This window comes from Phascolarctos cinereus, unplaced genomic scaffold, assembly GCF_003287225.1.
Source record: "Phascolarctos cinereus isolate Bilbo 61053 unplaced genomic scaffold, phaCin_HiC Scaffold_3;HRSCAF=262, whole genome shotgun sequence".
Taxonomy (NCBI): domain Eukaryota; kingdom Metazoa; phylum Chordata; class Mammalia; order Diprotodontia; family Phascolarctidae; genus Phascolarctos; species Phascolarctos cinereus.
In genome coordinates this window covers 1,129,999-1,144,989 of record NW_027555736.1, presented here as the reverse complement: position 1 = coordinate 1,144,989, position 14,991 = coordinate 1,129,999, and the positions used below count along the sequence as shown (strand labels likewise).

Here is a 14,991-nt window from a genome sequence, read left to right as displayed (position 1 = left end):
ATTTGAAATCACTCATTGCAGATTCTATGATGAGATGCCAGAGTGAATTTGAAAGGTTGCCGATACGATCTGGGAAGGCACCATAAGATGGGATGGAGTGTGACATCCTAACCTGTCCTGTCTCAATACTTTAACTGGAAAACTGCTGATGGATGGTGGCATTCTGGTGTTGGATTCCCTAGGTGCAGAAGACATGACAGAGTAGGGGGGGCTCAGGAACCTCTAGTGGGTCCTTGGGGACCTGCCTGTGGCTTGAGAGCCTCTGTTTAGGCTCCAAGCCCCTGGGGCAGGAGGTCAGACTCCCAATTTTCTCTACAAGAGTTCTCCCCTACAAGAGATGGTGAATGATGGGGGCCGTGTCTATCAGCTCAATGAGGACATCCCACATTCTGTGGTTTCCAGCTGTTCTCGCCTCCTTGCCCCGATCCTGAGAAGCATCATCTGTCTTGGTGCTCCATCTTTGATCCAGTCTCCATCCCTTGGCATCAACCACTCATTTAAGGGGGTCAGTCCACGGGTCCCATCTTCTCATCTTACTCTTCCAATCTGATGTTGCTTTTCTCTTTGCCCTCAAGTGTAGCAGGGCCTCAGGGCACCTAACATGGAGGCACCCTGCTTCTGGGACAGGCAAGAACCTGCCCCCACTGGGTAGGGGAGTGCAGGAAATCTGCTCCCAGAAGAGGGTGCCTTCTTGTTAGGCAATCTGGGTGTGTTACCTGATCAATCAGACTCCCTCTGCCTACGGCCTCCTGACTGGGCCTCCGCTTGGGGGTGCATACCCTATCCCCGGTGCATTGATCGATACATAGCAGGTGATCGATTGATTTGGGAGGGGGCACCTGGCTGAGATTTGAGGAGAGAGAAGGTCTCTGCTATGAGGCAGCGTGTACAAGATGAAGAGCAGCCCAGGTTGGCGCGAAAGGGGACTGATGGGAACAAAGATGGGGAGGAAGGCTGGGGAGGATTGAGGAGCAAGGAGGCCACAGGGGAGGGGGCTTCACTGAAGGCTTTTGAGCCAGGAAGGGAACCTTTGCTTCATTAAAATGAATGGAATGACGACACCCCTTTCCTTCTAGGGGGAGCGAGGCTGACCTCGGACTGACCGAAGGACTGCAGAGTGCCAGCGTGCTTGGCCCTGCCTTCAAATCTGTGCTGAAATGTGGTCACCATAAGCACCAGCCAGGCCACCTCCGCCTCCCTGGGAGCACTCCAGAGGCCAAGACTGGAGGGCTACATCATTCCTGAGCATCACCAGAAACCTCTTCTGGGTCATGGATGTGAGTTAGAGGACCAGCCCGGGAAGGGAGCTCCAAGGTCAGCCAGGCCACTCACTGAGGCCCAGGAAGGGGGAAGGCACTTAGGCAGTGAGTGGAAGAGGAGGATTGGAACCCCGGTTCTCTGGCTCCAAGGGCAGGGCTTGGCCTACCACCTTGGGCTGCCTTGGAGGACGGCTGGTCATGACTTCTCCATTCTCCATTCTGGCTCTGAAAGCCAACCCTGGCTTGGAGAGATCCCAGGTCAGAGGGAACCTCCTGCTTTTGAAGTGGCCTCCAAAGCCCCAAGCTCTGTTGAGGAAGAGCTAGAGCCCTGACCCGGGCAGCTAGGGGGTGTCACAATGCACAGAGCCACAGGCCTGGAATCAGGGAGACTCATCTTCATGAGTTCAAATCTGGCCTCAGACACTTACCCTGAACAAGTCACTTCACCCTGTTTGCCTCAGTTTCCTCATCTGTAAAATGAGCTGGAGAAGGAAATTGTTCCAGTATCTTTGCCAATAAAATGCCACATCAGGCCATGAAGAGTCAGACAAGACTGAAAAATGACTCAACAGCAACAGAGCCATTAGCCTCGGGCTGCCCAGCATGTCGCCTCCGGCTTGCCGGCCGAAAGGCCGCCTCAAGGTTTTAATCTCCACCGCAGGGTCATCCATCTCCCTCTCCATCGCTCAGTACCACTGCCTGCATGAGAGGGCCGAGGACAGACTATCCGGCACATTCTCCACACTGCCTACATCAGTCACAGGCCACAGATAATTTCTCAAATGTTGATAAAACTTGTCAATCTCACCACCATTTATCAAGGACACATCGGTAAGAAATGAGGCCTCTTTAATTTGTTTAATTGATGCCAAGTAATCACTCAAAGGATGATTCAAGGTCCTGTCGACATTTTTTAAAATGGGTAACTGACATTTAAAAACTGAGCCTGCACCTTGGCTTCCTGACCTGGGTTTGGGACTGAAGGATTCACTCAGGCTGCACATGTCTCCTGGCTTTAGTCAGCTGGCTTAAGGGACCTCTGTGACCACTGCTTTGGAGCAGCCCCCCCCCCCAGGCTCGATGTCACCAGAGGCACCTCAGGGTCCTCATCTTAGAGGAGTAACCCTAGAAAATCTCTCTCTCTCTCTCTCTCTCTCTCTGTCTCTCTGTCTCTGTCTCTCTCCCTCACTCCATTTTGTATCTAAATCTGTCTTGTCTCTTTCTACTGTCTCTCTCTCTCTCTCTCTCTCAATCTCTCTCTCCTTTTGTATCTAAATCTGTCTTGTCTCTCTCTATTATCTCTCTCTGTCTCAATCTCTCTCTGTCCTTTCTCAGTCTTTCCTATCTCTGTCTCTCCTTTCTCTCAGTCTCTGTCTCTTCTCTCTATGTGTCCCTATCCCTCTCAGTCTGTCTCTCTGTCTCCCTCTGTCTCTGCCTGTTTTTCTCTCTTCTGTCTGTCCTGCTCACTCTGATGGGTCCAAGCCCTATACATAGTTTGGGAAATACTTAGACCAAACAAGTAAGAAGAAAAGAAATGCATTGACTGGTTTACCTGAGCTTGCCTTGGCTTCCTCAAATGGGTCCACTATATCTAGAGTGTCCAGTTAAGGGAAACAGTGGCCACATGGGCAGAGGTCTCTGTCCAGCAGGCAACGTGTCAAAAGGATACATTTGAAATTGCTCGTTTCCACAGGGATGCAGTTGGCCGGCATGACCCGGCTTGACTGAAATCATGAGAGAAAGGCCATCAGTTAGTCTGGGCACCCCAGAGAGTTGATTAAATGCTTCCTGTTTGCTGAGCCCCGTGAGAGCCCTCTTGCGGACCAAGAGGGCAGCTGTGCAAACCCCTGGCCTGGGGCTGGAACAAGCTGGATTATTGCCCACTGAACACATGTTCTGAGTTAACGATACTTCAGTATGAACATGAGCTTGGTGAAATTCTCATGCTCAGGAGAGAAGGCTCAGAGAAATGAGTGAGTGGCAAAAGGCCATGATTCTTGGATGGGCCCAAAGATGGCAGGATTGACCATTCATTCCACCCAGTGGAGATGTGAGTGTGAGCTCCAGGCCCCTTAGACTCTGGCTGGCTTATCCACACTTGCAATGCCACAAAGTGGGTGCAGCAGAGAGGGGAGACCATGACTTTGCCTCCTAGACTTAGCCTATGTGCTCCCCCAAGGTTTCACTCCCAGCTGACTGTGGGAGAGCTGAGGGGGTCTTAGGCATTAAGAAACTTCAGAGTTGTTGGGTCAACAACCTGAGTCTTAGATGGTTGAAAACCAACTGCTGGCCAGTCATGACTAAAATGATCAGGCACAGAGAACACTTCCAAAGCCAGTAGAGTCTGTGACCTGACATTCAGTTCAGAGAAAAGAGGAGGGTGCTGGGCACCGGGAGGACTCAGTGCCAGGTCAGAAAGCTCAGCGCTGCAGGCAGAGAATCTCCTTCTGAAGCCTCTGGGCGTGCTCCGGAAGGTCTGAGGGCCTGATCCGCTGCCTGCCTCTCCACTCTCCTGGTACTTCAGGTGAAGCTGTGCCAGCCTTTGAGTTAACCCCTTCACCAACAAGCCCTTGCGCCAAACGCCTGCTTATTCTTCCAGGCCATGCTGTATCCCCAGGGCCAGCAGACTATTGGCAGTCTGTGTTTGCTGGAGAGGAGGGCTCAGCACCTTGGAAAGCGCTGTCTGCAGTGAGTCCTCTGCAGTGAGGCCCCCAATCTCTGGGACTCTCTCTCCTGCCTGGCTGCTGCCAGGACAAAGCAGCAGCAGCTGTGGGTCCTTCCTTCGCGCAGGCTCCTCCGCCCCTTCCCCCCAGATCCAGCAGCCCCCTGCTCCTCACCTTCTTGCTGAACTTTTTACTCTTCTGCTTGGCATCTTTGCCACTTTTACCTTCTTTCTTGGAAACTTCTGTAGAGGAAAAAGAAGAAACAGTGAAAGACGAAGTGATGCTTCTGAACGGACGAGTGGGGGACAAGGAGGGAGAAGGCCAGACATCTCTTCTCTGGGGTGCCAGGATGCTGTGGGTGGAGCTTGCAAAGACTGGCCAAAAGCCAGCCATCTCTGACTTTGCCAGAGTTCGAAGACGCCTCCAGGGTTCTCTCTCCAGCCCACACTGGCCAGGAATCTACTTTAGGACACTCCCTGTCAAGTGGTCATCACCTGGATGCCTCCCCAGAGGCATCCTGGGCCACTAGGGGACAAATCTGCTAGCTGAGGAAGGTCTCTTGATGTTAGGCTCCATCTGCCTCTCCTCATTCTGCCCTCGGGTCGGCGCATCAAGGCACCATGTGAAAAGCCATCAAATGCTCCAGACAGCTATCATCCCCCCACCCCCGCAATTCCAGCAAGGGTTCTATAGGACAGAAGCCCTTTCAGTGACCTCAAACTGGGATGGGCTGCTTTGGGGAGGGCCTCCTTGGAGGTCTCAGTCTGAACCACCCTGTCCTGCTTCCAGACATTTGCTTAATGCTCTAGTGTGCTCAGCTCCCTGAGCTCTCTCTCAGGCAGAGCCAGGGCTTGGAATGCTACCTCTAGCTGCATGCCCCTGGAGAAGGTCTCCTTCCCTTCTGCACCTCCATTATCTCATCTGGAACATGAGGGAGCTGGAGTCAATAGCCTCCAAGGTCCTTTCCAGCTCTGAGTCTATGACCCTGGGACGGGTCAGACCCAATCATTTTCCTCTGAAAATGCAGAGGATTTGCTGGTAAAAATCTTCTCCTCACCCATGTGACCATCACATTACTTTCTTCTGTGAATTAATTAGCACAATAGGGAAGATTCTCCCCCATCCTCTTGTCAGGCCACACCTCCTTCTTAGCCCCAACCTGAGTCCTGGATGGTCTCAGGAATTCAGTGGGAGAGGCCAGGCCATGGGGGCACTGACAGGGCCCTCCCTTCTGGGTATCCTGTCCAGAGGGGAGCCAGGAGGACAGGCCACTGGGCCAGCCTCTACATTCCACCTAGACTCAGACCTCCCTGACAGGACCAGGCTGTTCCATCCCTCTTTGGGACAGCTCAGCAGCTCTTGCTGATGCCAAGTCTGACTCAGCCTTTCTTTAGCCTCTGCTCATTGTTTCTGGTCAGTCATGGCTGCTGGAGCTGGTCCCCAGGGCCTGCTCTCTCCCCACGGGGCCAGGGAACCAATAGACTTGTGGGTTCAGGCCACATCAGCAAACAAGCTGGCCATGCTCCCCATCCCCCATCCTGCTGGGGAGTGTGTGGGCAGGACAATAAGCAAGGTGCTGGGAGCTTCCATTCTCCTAAGCCTTCTGTCTTGTGTCTTGTCTGCCACCTCCAGCTCACTTCGTTCCTCGTTAATGATGCTGGTCACTGAAGCTCAGCCAGCACCCAGGCCTCCCAGCTTCCTCAATGAATCCATTTTATTTGGGGTTGGGGAGGTGTTCATTCCCCCCTTTCCCTCTCACCTGAGGTTCCTGACACTGACTCTTTTCAGAGATCTCTTAATGCATTTTTACTGTAACGAAGAGCAAGTATGACTCTATATAGGGGCAGCTAGATGATTCAATGAATAGAGCCCTGAGCCTGGAGTCAGGAAGCTCTGAATTCAAATTTGGTCTCAGACATTTACTAGCTGTGTGACCCTAGGCAAGTCACTCAACCATTTTTTGCTGTTATCCCTTGGAGAAGGAAATGGCAACTCCTCCCCCCAGCCCAGTATCTTTGCTAAGAAAACCCCACGGATAGTATGACATGCTTTGGTCCACAGGGCCATGAAGAGTTGGACAGGACTGAATCACAACAAATATGACTATACAGAGACAAAAGACACACCAGGACATTCTCTATGGCTGCCAGTGCCCAACCTGTCATGTTCTCCACTTCCCATCATCCCATGTTCTTTTTTTTTTTTTGGCAGAAGAAATGGGGTGGGGTGGCGGACAGCTGAAAGATGGCTTCTCATTGGAGAACATCCTTGGTTGTCCCAACTATTCCCAGCAGATTTGATTGAGAGCCTTTCCAACAAGCCTCTTCCTTCTAAGTCACTGAGCAGATTGTTGGTGAGATTGATCCCCAGAGGGGCAGCTCCATCTGTGGGGTCCTGGCTGGCACACAGTTTGTGGCTCCACTCTTAGTTAAACAGACCATTTAATCCATGGATGCTGAGATCTAATATTAGGCTGCAATCATTTAGCCTCAGGAAGGGCATCCCTTTAACCTTACTCTCATTGGAATTGACTCAGAAAGGGAATAACATGCACAACCAGGTGGGTATAGAAATCTGTCTTACCCTACAAGGAAATAGGAGGAAAGGGAGTTGAAGAAAGGGGTAGGGAGGCTGAGAAAAGGTAGGGCAGATTGTGGGAAGTGGAGGTCGGTGGCAAAGCACTGTTGAGGAGAGATAGGGTGAAAGGAGAGGGAGAAGGATAAACAGGAGGAAAAATAGGATGGAGGGAAATACAGAGTAATCATAACTATGAAGGTGAATGGGATGAACTCTCTCATAAAGTGGAAGCAGATAGCAGAAAGGATTAAAAACCGGAGTCTTACAATATGTTGTTTACAAGAAACACACTTGAAGCAGAGACACAAACAGAGTAAAGGTAAGGGGCTGGAGCAAAATTTATTATGCTTCAACTGAAGGGAAAAAAGAAAGCAAGGGTAGCAATCATGATCTCAGACAAAGCAAAAGCAAAAAAATAGGTCTAATTAAAAGAGATAAGGAAGGAAACTACATCTTACTAAAAGGTACCATACATAATGAAGTAATATCACTGTGTGCCAAGTGCTATAGCATCCAGATTGTTAAAGGAAAAGTTAAGTGAGTTACAGGAGGAAATGGGTAGCAAAATTATACTAGGGGGGAGACCTCAACTTTCCCATCTCAGAACTAGATAAAGCTAGCCACAAAATAAATAAGAAAGAAGTTAAGAAGGTGAATAGAATTTTAGAAAAGTTAGATATGACAGACCTCTGGAGAAAACCTAATGGGAATAGGAAAAAAAAATACCTCTTTCTCAGTGGTACATGGTACCTATGCAAAAATTGACCATGTATTACCACATAAAAACCTCAAAAGCAAATGTAAAAAGGCAGAAATATTAAATGCATCCATTTCAGATCATAATGCAATAAAAATTATATTCAATAAAGGAAAGTGGGAAAATATATGAAAAATTATTGGAAATTAAATAATTGAATCCTAAAGAAAAAGTGGGTCAAAGAACAAATCAATAATTTCATTAAAGAGAATGACAACAAGACAACATGTCAAAATTTATGGGTTGCAGCCAAAGCAGTACTTAGAAGGAAATTTATTTCTCTAAATTCTTACATCAATGAAATAGAGAAAAAGCAGATCAATGATTTGGGCATGTGAAAAAAAACTAGAAAAATAACAAATTAAAAATCCCCAATTAAGCACCAAGTTGGAAATCCTGAAAATCAAAGGTGAGGTTTATAAAATTGAAAGTAAGAAAACTACTGGGCTTATAAATAAAACTAGGAGCTGATTTTATGAAAAACAACAACAACAGTAAAATAGATAAACCATTGGTTTATCTGATTAAGAAAAAGAAAGAAGTAAACCAAGTTTCTGGTATCAAAAATGAAAAGAGTGAATTCATCACCAATGAAGAGTATACTGTAGCAATCATTAGGAAATGTTTTGCCCAATTACATGCCAAAAATCTGACAATCTAAGTAAAATTAATGAACATTTACATAATTATAAATTACCCAAATTAATTGAAGAGGACATAGAACACTTTAATCACCCCACCTTAGAAAAAGACATTGAGCAAGCTATGAATGAACTGCCTAAGAAAAAAATCTCCAGGGCCAGATTTCTCCTGGACCCGGAAGCTCTAAATTAGGCTATAATATTCTTGAGAGTTTTCATCTTGGGATCTCTTTCAGGAGATGATCAGTGGATTCTCTCAATTTCTATTTTACTCTCTGTTTCTAGAATATCAGACAGTTTTTCTTGACAGTTTCTTGAAAGATGATGTGTAGGTTCTTTTTCTTTTATCATGGTTTTCAGGGAGTCCAATTATTTTAAAATGATCTCTACAGTGTCTATTTTCCATGTCAGTTGTTTTTCCAATGAGATATTTCACATTGTCTTCTATTTTTCACTCTTTCAGTTTTTTTTATTGTTTCTTGATTTTTCATAAAGTTGTTAACTTCCATTTGCTCACCTCTAATTTTTAAGGACTTATTTTCTTCACTGAGCTTTTATACCTCCTTTTCTATTTGGCCAATTCTGCTTTTTAAGGCATTCTTCCCACCCACCCACCCCTCCTTGGCTTTTTTGGACCTCTTTTATCATTTGGCCTAGCCTGCTTTTTAAGGTGTTATTTTCCTCAGTATTTTTTTTTTTTTGGTGTCTCCTTTACCAAGCTGTTGACTTGGTTTTTCCATGATTGTCTTGCATAACTCTTATTTCTCTTCCCAATTTTTCCTTTACTTCTCTTACTTGATTTTGAAAGTCCTTTTTGAGTTTTTCCATGATCTGAGACCAATTCTTATTTCCTTGGAGGCTTTGGATATAGGAGCTTTGACTTTGTTATCTTCTTCTGAGTGTGTTTTTTCATTCTTTTGATTTTATTATTTCTTGATGTTTTATGAAGTCATTAACTTCCTCTTGCCCAATTCTCATTTTTAAGGGTAATTTAGGAAGTTTTTGGCTCTCTTTTTTGAATTAGTTGACTTTCTTTTCCTAATTTTCTTGCATTAATTTTATTTATTTCCCAATTTTTTTCTCTTCCCCTGTTATTTGATTTTTAAAGTCCTTTTTAAGCTCTTCCAAGAATTCTTTTTGGGCTTATAACTTTAGATTTTTCTTTGATGCTTTACAAATAGCTGTTTGGACTTCATTGTCTTCACTTAAGTCTGAACCCTGATCTGTGCCAGCATAGTAACTATTTTTGGTTGGGTTCTTTCTCTATTGTTTACTCACTTTTAAAACAGCCTATTTCTTGGCTGCTAACTTTATTTTAGAGCCAGGCTGTGCTTCCGGGGTGTAGGAGATAATGTCTCAGGTTTCAGGTTTTTCATGCTGTTGTTTTCCGAGCTTTGTGTGGGGGCCTTTGACCTCTTGGTTCTTCCAATGTTCTATAGTCCACGTCCAGGTGAGGTCACTGCTCTTCCATCTCAGGCCTTGGTTTATGAATGATCTCAGGTATTCTTCTCCACCCCGAGCCAGGCTCCCCACGCCTGGCAGCCACTGCAGGCAGCTCTCTCTCCTTGTGGTCCTAGGATGCACCACCAGCCTCTGTTCTGCCACGGCTACAAGCGTCGGGTCAGCTTGCCCCTCGCTCTCCTGTGAGGAGCCGAATTCTGTACTCTCCACCCTGGAACCCAAGCGAGGCCCCAGCCCCTATTCAGCCACACTCCCTGTATGTGCTTGCTCCTCCTTACCTGCAGCCACAGCCTGGGACCTTGGGGAATCTTTCCTTGATCAGCTACCACACTGTCTGTGGGGCATGAGTTCCTGAAGCTGATGCTGAGCTAGCCCCAGGTCTCGCTTTGCTGGGATTCTTAGCCAGGCCACCAGCCCAGAGGTCAGATCTTTCCTAAAGGTCCTGCCAAATTGTCTTTGGCTGGATGAACTGCTTTACCCCAACTTTGAATTCTTGCTGCCACTCTAAAATTCAATTTGAGGTGCTATTTCAAGTTACTTGGAGGGGAATTTAGGAGAGTCAGATGATTTCCTACTTTATTCCACTATCTTCCCACAATCCTCTAGCTTCATAGTTATACTCATCAACTAGCTGGTCACCAAGCTGGATGAGATCACGGACCCTAGAGCTCAGAGTGACCTCAGAGACCAGGAGCCCAACTTTGTCATTATTCGGTTGAGGAAGTCGGGCCTACATCTGACATTAGTCACATGAGCAGTGGCTGTCAGGGAAGGATTCCAGAGCCAGAGGCCTCTCTGTTGAAGACCTCCCATGATTGGGGGCTCATCACCTCTTAGGGCAGCCTCTTCTACAGTGGGGCAGCTCTCAGTGGGAGAAGTTTTCCCAGACGTGCATCGTAAAGATGCTCTTAACACCTCCCACCTTCTGCTCCTGGGGCTGCTTTTGGGGACTGAGCAGGACAAGGGAATCCTTCCTCCCCATTTGAGGGCAACCATCATGCCCCCACCCCTGCCCAAGTCTGCTTTCTTCTAGGTTAAACATTCCTAGTTTCCTCTCTATCCCCACTCCCACTGCCCCAGCATGAACCCTGCACCACTCCTCAGTGCATCAAGGTGCTGACCCTACAGCATGAGGCCCACAGAGTGTATGGCAGCCCAGATGCCCAGAAACTCGCCTCAGGGAGTGGGCAGCAGGGTCACAGACTTCTCTTGTGCATCTGATGCATGGCTCTTCACTCATTCACAGGCCTTTTAGACTGAGCTTGCCACCTACCTTCCTCTATTCCTTCACCCTAGGCCCTCACAAACTGCTGCTCCTGGTCTGGACTTCTGATCCAACTGATTTTCTGAGCCCAGGTGGGCTTATAATTATAAACATTACAGATTATAAACATTATAATATCAAACAAAATCAATAAATAATAACAAACCAAACATAAATTATAAAAATTATAAGCATAAGTTTACAATTATAAATATATTAAATAAATAATTAAAAATAATAAGATATGCATTATAAATAATAAAATTATAAGCATAAACCCAATGATAAATATGAAACTTCATCATATTGGATTCAGCCTAAATGTTCTAACTTGTCAAAGCCATTTATGAATTCACCCAGGGTGTTAGCTGCGCTCCCAGCTTTGTGTCATCTGCAAACCTGACAAGTGTACCATCTTGTCTTTGTCCAAATCATGGACAAAAATGGTAAACTAGCCACCTGGGACCAGGTGCAGATCCCTGGGCACTCCACTGGAGACCTCCTGCTACGTACCATTGCATCATTGCCTCTGAGCCTGGCCACTGCTACTGTCCTAGGCCTCATCTCAACGTGCTGTCCACATGAAGATGGTGAATGTCTAGGTAAAATACATCTACACCCTTACCTGGTTTACTGTGTGGCTGAAATGGCTAAAAAGAGAAATGGGGTAAGTGTGGGAGTCCCATCCCTGCAGCTCTGCAAGGGGGTCATCAACACTCCCTTCATGATCTGTGAGGAGGAGGAAGGCAGCTGACTTTGTTAAGAAGGAATTTCTTGGGCTGCAATCTGCAGTAGTGGAACTCCCACCATGACGAACTTCCTGGTCCTACATTTCTTCCTGAAACTCTGCCTTAACTCCCCAAGTTCAGACCCTCATCTCTTCTTCCTGGGGCCCTGGGGGAGCCTGGCAAACACTCTAGGTCTGACATTTCCCATCAGATCAAATCTGAAACCTGTTTGGCTTTAAAACCCTTCACAATGTGGCCAACAGCATTCTACCTTCTTACACCTTAGTACCACCCACCCTTGTCCCAGATACTCTGCAATCCAGTTTCTCTGGCCTTTTCCAGCCTGGGAACATTCTTCTTCCCCATCTCCCTCTCCTGTCCTCCTGCATGCCCCAGCTAAAATCCCACCTTCTATAAGAATCATTTTCTGATTCCCTCTGATGTTAGTGTTGATTTCCCTCTGAGATTGACATTCTTTCTTTCTTTCTTTCTTTCTTTCTTTCTTTCTTTCTTTCTTTCTTTCTTTCTTTCTTTCTTTCTTTCTTTCTTTCCTTCTTTCTTTCTGTCTGTCTGTCTGTCTGTCTGTCTGTCTGTCTGTCTGTCTAGGGATGCCTAGACCAGGGACCCCCACAAACCTGGTTCCTCTTTGTCTAGGCGATTGGCCAGCATCTGCAGGGACAGTTCTCGAGACACAGAGGTGATGTTCCCATTTTCGAAGGCCCAGGCCACTTCCAGAGGTAACTCCAGCAGCAGCCGGTCCATGATGAGGACCAAATACTCCGCCATCTCCGCCGGAGGGCCTGAGTTGTCTAAGAAGACAGCAGCTGAGTTAGAGCCACAGGCAGGCTACCGGTGAGCTAGTGAGGCTGGAGGCAGGAGAATGCCAAATGTCCTGCAATCTTCCCATTGCTTGGGGCAGAGGCCAGGCCAAGAGGAACCCACGCAGCGAACTTCCCCAAACCCTCCTCCAAACCTCCTTTTTGCCCACTGCTACTGCCACTGCCACTGACTTAGAAGAAAAACTAGCACCAACTCCAAACTCTTTGCCCACTTCCCTCAGGATTTGGTCACTGTCCAGGCCTGGCTGGGCTTTCTTCCTGAATTTCTTTTCAGGATGCCTTGGGCTGCCGGGGAGGGGACAGCCCAGCTCTACATGTGTTCCCTTCTTCCTACTGAGGATCCTGTTTTTTAGTCCCAGAGCAGCCAGCTCACTCTCACCAGTGCCTACTCTGTTTCCTTTAGAATGTACTCCACAGCCCACCCGCCTAATACCAGGTGCCTCTCATTGAAAGATGTAGAAATGTTCCAACATCGTCCTTTGGTGAGCTGGACCAAGCTTCCACTGCTCCAGTGGTAGTCCCCATTCTTCTGCCTCATGTCTCACATGCACACATAACATCTCCCCAATTCCATTTCCTCTAGTGGCCAATAAACATCAAATCCTCAGGGATGGATGCTTCCTTAGAGATGGATGGAAGAATGCTGTGGTTCTCCCCACTCCAAATCCCTTGACCAATGGAGTTCAGTGTCTGGATTTCACTGGAGGGAGACTCTATCCTCAACCATAAAGCATTCACAAATGTAGGGTTCCTTTTGACTCCACCCCTTTTCCTCTCTTCTGCTCTCCCCTCTTTCACCTTTCTGCTTAAGTAAAAGAGCCCTTTCTTAAAAAGAAAAGAAAAAAAACCCAATGCACCCTGAGCAGTAGATAGAAGGGTGCTATCACTACCACAGCTGGCATTTAGGGCTCCCAGAGCAGCCAGTGGTATACTTTGGAGTCAACCATACCCTGGTCACATCACCCACCTCCTTCAAATTTAGTCTATGGTCAAGGGATGGTCCTTCCCTTCCCATGCATCCCCAAGCAGCAGATCCCCAAACCTGTGCAGAGGGACATATCATTTTCAGTCATGCTCTGAATAATAGCAGCCTTGGTGAGTGAGGCTTGGGAGGGGATATGCCCATAGGGATGGTCACAGGCTGCTGGAGTTGGGTCTTGGAAGAAAGGGAGGGAGGAAACTATTTTATTGATTCAACTTCATCACTAAATAGTTTTTTTTTAAAAAAGATGTAAAATAAAACAGAAAACAGGTGGCTCAATTCTGAGCCTGGAGGTGGAACCATAGTTGCCTACATCCTAGAAGGGAGATTTTGCCTACTTTGGGTGACAAGCCTCAGGGTAGACTTGACTTCCCTCCATCTGGCCTGGCTGGACGGTGGCTCAGAGCCTGCGGAAGGATGTCTGCACCAGGACAGAGATTATCCCCTGGTCATTTTCAGGGGGCAGAGAGGAGCCAGCAAGCAGCCAGATCCCGGGTGAGAGGGGCAGCCCACATGACCACCTGGCCACACATAGGTCAAAAGCTTCATCTGCCCATCCACTGCCTCCCTTACCTTGTGTTACTGGCGGAGGCTTCTGTTCCTTTTCCTTCATCTTTTTTCCTCCTTCACCCTGGATTCTAGAATCCAAAGCACATTTTGATGACATGCTTTAGACAAGAAAAGCTTTCTACAAAAACCTCTCACAAAAGTACAACAAAAAATTGGTCACCTATACCTTGAAGGATCATTGGATGCTGAAGCCAATGGAAGGTCTTTGTCCTCTAAGCCCAGAATGTGGGGAGATTATGCACTATGGGGGCATTCAGGGGAGCCCTTCCTAAATGCCCACATCATTGGGATCACATGGAGGGGAGGGGAGGGGAGGAGTAGGGTCTCTTGTGTTTTATCCTTCCCTGGTTTAGGTATGAGAACTATATCTGTCTCCTAAATGGATTCTGATAGGGTCTTTTCCTTCTCTATTTTTGGGCATCATTTTTGAAGCATGGGTACTAATTGTTCTTTGGAAGGGTGACAGAATTCAGGACCAGAAGTGTTTTTTTTCCTTTGGTAATTCCTTTAAAGGTAAATCTGTTTCCTTTTCTGAGATCAGGTATTGAAGATCTTAATTTGGTCTTCTGACAGTTTGGGTACTTTATATTTTTGAAGGTCCTCCTCTATTTTTATGTGTTTGCAGTTCTGTTACATGGGCAGAATATGTTCTGATCATTCTTTCTATTTTTTCTGGCTTTGCTGTGATTTCCCCTTGTTCATTTACTATTGTATTGGTTTGATTTTCTGCCCTCTTCTTTTTAATCAGATTAGCTAAAGCCTTATCCATTTTATCAGTCTTTTCAAAGAACCAGTTTTTTTAATCAGTTCTATGGTTTTATTTTGGTTTCCGGTTTATTTCTCCTCAAAATTTTAATATCTCTTCTTTTGTGCTTCTTTTAGGTTTCCTTATTAGTTTGCTTTCTAATTTTTAAATGCATCTTCAGTTTGAAAAGCACATTCATAACCCTAACCCTAATCCTCCCCCTCCCTCCTTTTGTTAATGTGTTTTTAGGGATATGATGTTTCTCCCAAGGACTGCTTTAACTACATCATATAAATTTTGGTATGCTGTTTCATCATTATCATTTTCTTTCACATGACTATTTCTATGATTTGCTCCTTGGCCTACTCATCAAATAGAATTTCACATATTATACTGTAGGATTATAGGATTTCATATATTACATCTATATAATATCTGGGTCTGTGTCTTTTTTGTGGTCACTGAATTGATTACTATTTTTATTGCATTCTGGTATGTAAAGGAG

At 46.4% G+C, this 14,991-nt stretch overlaps 1 protein-coding gene across 9 annotated transcripts in view; it reads right to left on the bottom strand.

Moving 5' to 3' along the window:
* Positions 1 to 14,991, bottom strand: part of CFAP46 (cilia and flagella associated protein 46) — a 149,011-nt gene that overhangs the window by 8,702 nt on the left and 125,318 nt on the right. For all 9 annotated transcript variants that reach the window (XM_020973052.2, XM_078150669.1, XM_078150671.1 and 6 more), the window contains 5 exons: positions 13,745 to 13,809; positions 11,986 to 12,159; positions 4,097 to 4,164; positions 2,929 to 2,983; positions 2,812 to 2,850 (listed from right to left, as the gene is read on the bottom strand). In XM_020973052.2, coding sequence (XP_020828711.1) covers positions 2,812 to 2,850; positions 2,929 to 2,983; positions 4,097 to 4,164; positions 11,986 to 12,159; positions 13,745 to 13,809 — 401 coding nt within the window. The remainder of the gene's footprint in view (positions 1 to 2,811; positions 2,851 to 2,928; positions 2,984 to 4,096; positions 4,165 to 11,985; positions 12,160 to 13,744; positions 13,810 to 14,991) is intronic.